Source organism: Phalaenopsis equestris, unplaced genomic scaffold, assembly GCF_001263595.1.
Source record: "Phalaenopsis equestris unplaced genomic scaffold, ASM126359v1 Scaffold000053, whole genome shotgun sequence".
In the NCBI taxonomy this organism is placed as follows: Eukaryota; Viridiplantae; Streptophyta; class Magnoliopsida; order Asparagales; family Orchidaceae; genus Phalaenopsis; species Phalaenopsis equestris.
The window spans coordinates 975,980-983,580 of record NW_018164495.1 but is presented as its reverse complement, the minus strand read 5'-3'; the positions used below and the strand labels follow the sequence as shown (position 1 = coordinate 983,580).

The following is a 7,601-nucleotide window of genomic DNA, read 5'->3' as shown; positions in this document are numbered from 1 at the left end:
GGATCACACGACGGCCCATTCGGATCGTCATCTAGACATGCGATTGACGGGCGTAATAATTTCTCCTTAATTTGACATGCACTTTAGTTTTGATGACAAAATTATATTTAAGCAATGGAGATAGATTCAGTGCAAGAACTCTTAGTGCAAAACGAATGAATGGCAGTCTTCAATTTTAGCATATATTCCAATCTTATCTATATATGGACTTTTTATAAGTTAAGATGGTGTTATTCTTTTTGTAGTGGAATAAAAAAATTGAATCGTGTAAATATAAATACAAAAGAATTGGGTGGTACGTATGTAATGCCCTATTGTTTGGCGGATTATTAGGCACTAAGTAAATTATGAATTCAATGTGATAAATATGAAAGAAAAATTTTGTTAAGCCTATATTTGCCAGAAAATATATTTGGTATCAAATGTATTAAGCAAGAAATATCTTTGGTTAGAAATAACACATATATTTGATATCATATATATTAAGCAAGACATATATTTGAAAACAAATATATTTAACAAAAATCCCACATCTATTTGATAGCAATTATATTAAGCAAAAAACATTTTTTTGGAAACAAGCATACTTAAGTGGTAAGAAATTTCATCGCATTATTTTATAATCTTCACTTTGCCTTGAAATTATGCCAAAAGTAAAGCTCTAATTTACATTTTTCTTTCCAATGCCCCTTAGGGTTATCTGCATCGAACACTGATAAAGTTCGAGTAATTTTTGAACTTGGTTATTGGAAGAAAGTTTGTCATCATATTGGCGAGGTTCTTCAAAGTACTGATTTTCTTTATTGTAAAATAACCCCGACTGATGATATCTCGAATAAAATAAAATCTGATGTTGATGTGCTCAAGAGATATTTGGTATTTTGTCAGATATTTGCTTTGACTATCACATAGAGACAATCATCTTCATAGACTTCTTGTTGATCTCCATATAAGCCATCAACCAAAAGAGATCTCTTAGACCATAAAAAATGATTGTATATTCAACTTCAGTTGAAGAGAGAACCAAATTATGTTATAAAAAAGACCTTCAACATACATCATAATATTATAGAACAAATACAAATCTATGTTGAACCTTTTTTTATTTAAGTCACCAGCATAATCAGAGTCTACAATATCGATAGACTCTAATTTAGAGGTAAAAAATGTCAGACATGTATTTTTTTTTGTCGTGCAAATACCTCATAATGCACTTAACATCATCCCAATGCTGGTTTCTTGGAATTGATATATCTACTCTCTACCCTTAATACCTGAGCTAAGTCTAGATGAGCATATATCATGACATACATTAAGCTTCCAATGGTGCTAGCATATGAAACATAATCTATATATTTTTTCTCAATATCTATAGTTGGAGTCATCCTGCTGATAACCTAAAATATGCAGCAAATGAAGCAGCGATAGGTGTCACAACCTTCATTTTGAATCTATTCAATACCTTTTGAACATAGGTTGTTTGAGAAAGATGTAAACGAACTTCTGATCTTGTTCGACAAATATATATCCCACATTTCTTTCTAGTTATACCCAAAATTTCAATTTTAAATTTAGATATAAGAAGAATTTCTTAGCTCTGAACTTCAGATTTCTCTTTAGCAGCACTTAGCAAATCATCCATATAGAGTACTATTTACATAAATGATGTATCTAACAACTTCATCAAATACGAACAACCGTCAAAGTCACTTCTAGAAAAATTAATAATAATCATAAGCACATCAAACCTCTTATATTATTGGTGTGCGTATTGCTTTAGCCAATATAATGACTTCTTTAATCTGCAGACATAATCCCTTTCTCCTTCCAGAACAAATTAAAACTTCAGGTTGGATCAAGTAAGCTTATTTTTCTATCTCGTTATGTAGAAAAAAGATCTTAACATCTAACTGCTAAAGCTCCAAATCACAAGCAACAACGATCTTAAGCAGCAAACAAATAGATGTGCACTTTACAACTAGAGAGAAGACATCAATGAAATCAACTCATAGAATCTAAAAAAATCCCTTTGTCACTAATTGAGCATTATACCTTAGCTTGCCATCCGATGAAGAGCCGTCTTTTTTCTTATATATCCAATTGCATTGAGTGACCTTCTTTTCCTCTGGGAGTTGTGCAAGGTCCCAAGTTTAATTTTTATGTAATGACTCCATCTTCTCTTCCATAGCTAAGAGCCACTTTGTAGTGTCCAAACTAAAAAAAATCTGTCTTATGACAAGAGTCTCCTCTATAATAGTCAATACATATTGGATCAGATCTGCCTCAATATATCACTTAGGTGGGTATATTGCCCTATCTCCCTATCTTTGGCCAAGGAATAAGAGAGTGCAATAGTAAAAGTTTATTCATCACAACTAGTTTGTTAAGATAATATTGTCAAAATAGAGTGATCTACCTCAATCTGAGTGCTCTTTGATATAACTGACTCATCTACATGATAAATGGTTGGTGTTGAACTTACTGGATGTAGTAGAGATTTTTTATCAAGCACAACATGACATTTTTGTTTATGAGAATTGACATTTTTGTTTATGAGAATTGTGGCTTTTTCAAGACTCCAAGGTTTATAAGCTTTTGCACCATTCTGTAAGAATACAACAACAACAAAACTTTTATCCCACTAAGTGGGGTCAGCTACATAAATCCTTTTTCTCCATTGCATCCTATTTAGTATCGTATTTTCATTTAGTTCTAATAAATTAAGATTACTTTTTATAAAATATGTCCAAGTCATCTTAGGTCATGCATGTAAAATTTCACATAAATAATTTAATCCAATTGTGCTTGGAAGACTCCGGGACTTCGGGCAAGGACATTAATGAGACCAAGCGCTGCTTCATTGATAAGGATGACTCCTAAACATGTAATTTAATATTACCTTTAACGTTTTCTATATGAAGATATTGGATTGTAATTTGCACGTCTCTAAGAAAAATTAAATAATTAAATAAAACTCATATACTTAAATGTAAAGTATTCAGATTGTCTTTTCGTCACTTTGAAGAATAGTTATATTTTATCTATATCGATTTAGTAGTTTATCCAAAAAAGACCTTGAGCAATATTTGCATGTGAAGCATTTTTTATGTTTATAGTGAATAATGACAAATTGAGTAAAATAGAAACATTTCTTCTCAAGCTCATTTTTCATATACCTGGTAAATCTAAACACACACGTGTGTATTATTGAATCTAAAAGTGTTCGGAAAACGAGAGTCAAGAGAGAGTGTAGTAGAGAATCACAAAAATGCACAACCTTTATTGGTGGTATGGTTCCCTATTTATAGGGATAGATTTAAGTCTTACAAAATTATAGATCAGTCCCTCTAACATTAGCTTTAGAGGGGTTTTTTTCAGTAATTACAAAGATATTAGGATAAAATAGAACTCGCGGATTGATGTTGGTCTAACCTTAACTTCATCGATATTTGATCTGAAGCTCAACAATCAACCGATCCACCTTAAGGTCGATCGTCATCCAATGGGAAATCCTCTGGTACGTCCTTACGATCAATTGTTCCAAATGTCTCCCTTGCTAGCATTAATCTGTCAATGGCTAACATGAATGCAAATCAATAGCATCATCCTTTTGAGCTTAGCCTTAAGATATATATATATATATATATATATATTATATATAGTCTCTGACGGGTTGCTTGCAAGTTTCAGCAATTACTCTGATACCAAATAGTATAATCCAATGCAAACGGGAAGAAGAAACAGAACAGAGACAAACAAACTATAATTCTGGTGTGATTTCCTAAAAAGCTATCGTACACCATCTTTCACTACCGTCTTATATTTCCCCAACTCTATTACTATCATTAACTAACTCTTAGTTTAACTATTTAGACTAACCTGAGGTGTTTAAATAAACTTGTGAAAGCAATAACAATATAAAGGCAATTAAGGAAAATGATATTCAGCCTTTTTTGTAGATATTAAGTCTGTCCGTCAGACTACACCAATTTAGGTGTTAGATCTATAAATATTAATACATATGCATATGCATGTGCCAATCTAAAACATACACCTTGACTTCTTCTTTGTGTCAATTCAAAGGATCAGGAGCGAGACGAACATAACCGACGATTAAAATCGATCGATAGGTTAAGTGAGTCCGTCAGGTCAGCAGGTTATTCTGCCAAAAAAAATTAACAGGTTAGCTCAGCAACTCATGCAAGTCATTCGATGTGTAGCAGGTCATTCGAGTGATAATTGTCTGTGCTTTGGCCCAACAAAGCTGATTTTAGTACATATATAAATATATAATAGAAAACTATCATGAATATTAACAGGGTTAAGCGAACTAAAAGAGAAAAATAGACAAATGTTTGAGAGTCGTTATGAACCATCAACCACACGATTTTTTTATTATTCAATTGTAGTTGAGCTGATTCCAATTATAAAAAAAAAATCAGTTTAAGCCTAGGCATCAGTCTTTAACTTATTAATATACTACTTAACGCACAAAATCCTCATCCTTCCAAAATTGTGATCCCGAGTCAACGCCGACCCAGCAGCATAGATATACCGTGACGCAAAAATCCACCCCTTTTTATAATTTTGCAAATCTGCCCATCGAATCAGTGCAATTTAGGCCTAATTTTTTTGTGCGGACTCCTGACGTAATTCTACGTGCAAATAACTCAAGAATAACCTCCGCGGCATGTAGAGCTACGTCAGGAGTCCGGACAGAAAGTGGGGCCGCAATGTAGGCAATTAATAACTTCTTGTCCCCCCTTGATTTAATTTTTTTTTCAAAAGCAGCCTTTTTTTTTTTAAATTTACTTCAAAGTGTTATCATTTACATTATAGTCCGGAATAATTTACGTACTAAAAAGAAAAATTTAAAAAAGATAAAATATTTTACAAAAACATATCATCAATCGATCAACAATATTTATTTGGACGATAGAGAGCGTGAGCGTTGACGCAGAACTTAATTTTCAACAATTATGATTAATAAAATAAGAAAAATAACAACACCATCAATATCTTCAAAAATGCTACATTTGTACTTAATTTACCGAAACAATCAAGCTGCCAGCGAGAGCTCAGCGGCCAGATCCTCCATCAGCCCCGTCATCAAACCACAGCTTATCTCCGCCGCCACCATCTCCACATCCTCCTCAAATCCTCTCCATCCTCCAGCCATCTCCATCTCCCCAACCACCACTTCAGCTCCGTCCTCCACCGCACCCATTTCGCCGGAAACCCACCCCGCCGCCATCCTCACAAGCTCCTCCTCTCCAACGCTTCTCCAACTCCGGCGACGACCGGAGAGCGAGAGAGCCTCGAGAAAAAATTCGAACAGCAAATTCTCTTCGATCGCCGGAAGTGGCTGGCAGCCGGCGACATGGTGGAGGAGAGAAAATGCCTTCCTCCGCTGCTCCTCCTCGTCTTCATATGGCAGGGGGACGGTCGATTCGAAATTGTCCTGCTCGGCCTGCTCCACGAATGGTCGGAGCTGATTTGTTGTCGCTGTATTGTTATCCAGACAGAAATCCACGTGTCAGCTTCTGTTTCAATTTTCAAGTCTAAACCCGGAACCATGTGGGAAAGTGTAATATTGGAAAAATTAGCAGGTACATGTGAAAATATTCTTTTACATACACAAACTTAAAATGTGTGAAATGTTATTTATATAAATATGAAAGTATAGGTGTGAGGTGTAATATAAAAACATAAGAATTACATAATTAGTGAGAATATTTTTGGCCAAATTTTATTTGATTAAAAATTCAGTTTCGAATATTAACAAATTGTTACGTGTGAGATAAAAAGAAAGCTGAGAATAATTTAAACATTTTTTTTAATTTTTGCTCTTTAAGCTATTGAATATATTTGCATTGATTTAATATAAATATATTTAAAATCAAATAAAATCAATGATTTTAACTTAAAAAAAGAAAAAAATACAAAAGTAAAGAGAGGGGAACGTACTCTCATGTAGCGGCGAAGAAAAAGAGGTGGTGGAGGGCTGCAGCTGCTCCACTTCGTCCTCCTCCTCCTCCTCCACCTCGTCTTTGTACGGAAATTCCATGACTGACACAGGACTTAACTGTTCCTTCTCTTCTTCCATCGGACAATCCATTGCCTTCCCCCTATTTTCCTGTTTCTGTTCAATTTACTTAGTCCCTTGCTAAAGCCAATTTGATTCATAGCGAATTTACGTTAAATATAAATTGAATTAATCAGAATTTACTAAAGTCTAGTAAAGACAAATGAGCCAAACATATCATTTAAAACAGATTTGGGGCATGTGTTTCTGTTGCTGCAGGTCAATTTTGTAAGCAAATTAGAAAAAGAAGTTAATGACGGGATGCCAAAATGTTGGTATTGTGTTACCTCTCTCAACAACCGACAGGAACCTCACCATGTGGTCTCCAAACAATAAACTTCTCTGCTCTAAACGACAAAACAGGGTAGCTACAAAAGGCAGATTATTTATAATTTGAACCACCACTTTTCCTCTAATTTTAACTACGCCGCCCATTCATTCTCTCTCTTCAATAACTCCAACCCATGAGGCCGATGAGTTGTTACAGTACCACTCTGTGTTCCAGAGAGCCAGAACGAGACAGAACGTGAGCGCGAAAGTATTCAAATTTTATTATTAGACATACGTAACACGCAATCCCTATGAATTTATGTTCTGTAAATATGAAAAATACATCTCATTTTCAATATATAATAAAATAAAAATAAATAAATAAATAAATATATATATATATATCTATATATTTCGATATAAATTCGAGACACTAAGAATGTTGTGTTGCATTTCTATTTAAATATTTTCCTATTTTCCAAAAGTTAAATATCTTTATATTTTGAAAAAAAGGTATTTTTGGTTTTCCAATAAGGGAGGAGGGGTTCACCTTGAGCTCCCGGCGGTCCGGCGACGCGCGGTGAGAGCTCGCGCCAACACCGTAAGACAGCAGGAAATCAGAAGAGGTTGAATCGCCGCCGTCCGACGAGCTCATGCAGCTGCTAACAACCGGAGAAGTTGAAAACACAGAATTTGTTTCCACCTCCTCCTCAATCACTGATCTCAAACCCCTTTCTTTCTCACCACCGCTTCTTTCCCATAACCCACACCTCAAATTCCTTGAAAAACTCTTAAGAAGAAGACTGGTGCTCGCCGGATTCTTACTTCCGGCGGTGAAAAAACGTAGGCCATTAACGGCCTTGATGAGGTCAGAGAGCTTCGTGAGAGCGGTCTTTGAGTAAGATCGAACATGAAAGCTGGGACCTTGGTGGCCGGCAAATCCTCCGCCGCGAAGCTCGGTGTCGAGGAGGCTGCGTAGTGTTGTGCCCGCGGGTTGCTTCGGCGGGGCTAACCGGAATGGTTCCGAAATCCAGTCGAGCTCGAGGTAATCTTTGAGTATTAGCGGTTTTTCGGCCATGAACAAAGTTGAGGAAAAAGAAATGGAACTGGGAGAGGAAGAAGATGTTAGACTGATCCGATCATTGCAAGAGATTGAGATGGAATCGAACAGTTCAAGAGCAGAGAAGACGAAGAAGGGACGGAGGGATTCTTCTTTCTTCTATCACACTGGATTTGATTTAAATAC

The 7,601-nt window shown here is 35.4% G+C and overlaps 1 protein-coding gene across 3 annotated transcripts; it reads right to left on the bottom strand.

Moving 5' to 3' along the window:
• Window positions 1-3,514: 3,514 nt before the first annotated feature.
• On the bottom strand, window positions 3,515-7,601 carry LOC110019186. Of its 3 annotated transcripts, XM_020716769.1 has the most exons (4): window positions 6,906-7,600; window positions 5,968-6,142; window positions 5,052-5,505; window positions 3,515-3,567 (listed from the first exon to the last, which is right to left on the bottom strand). In XM_020716769.1, exons 1-3 carry the CDS (start codon window positions 7,431-7,433, stop codon window positions 5,060-5,062), a joined length of 1,149 nt encoding a protein of 382 aa, XP_020572428.1. In that variant the 5' UTR covers window positions 7,434-7,600; the 3' UTR covers window positions 3,515-3,567; window positions 5,052-5,059. The 3 variants fall into 3 exon arrangements, with proteins under 3 accessions (XP_020572428.1, XP_020572429.1, XP_020572427.1); XM_020716770.1 differs by lacking the exon at window positions 3,515-3,567 and having other exon boundaries at window positions 5,012-5,505; window positions 5,968-6,136; window positions 6,906-7,601; XM_020716768.1 differs by lacking the exon at window positions 3,515-3,567 and having other exon boundaries at window positions 5,012-5,505.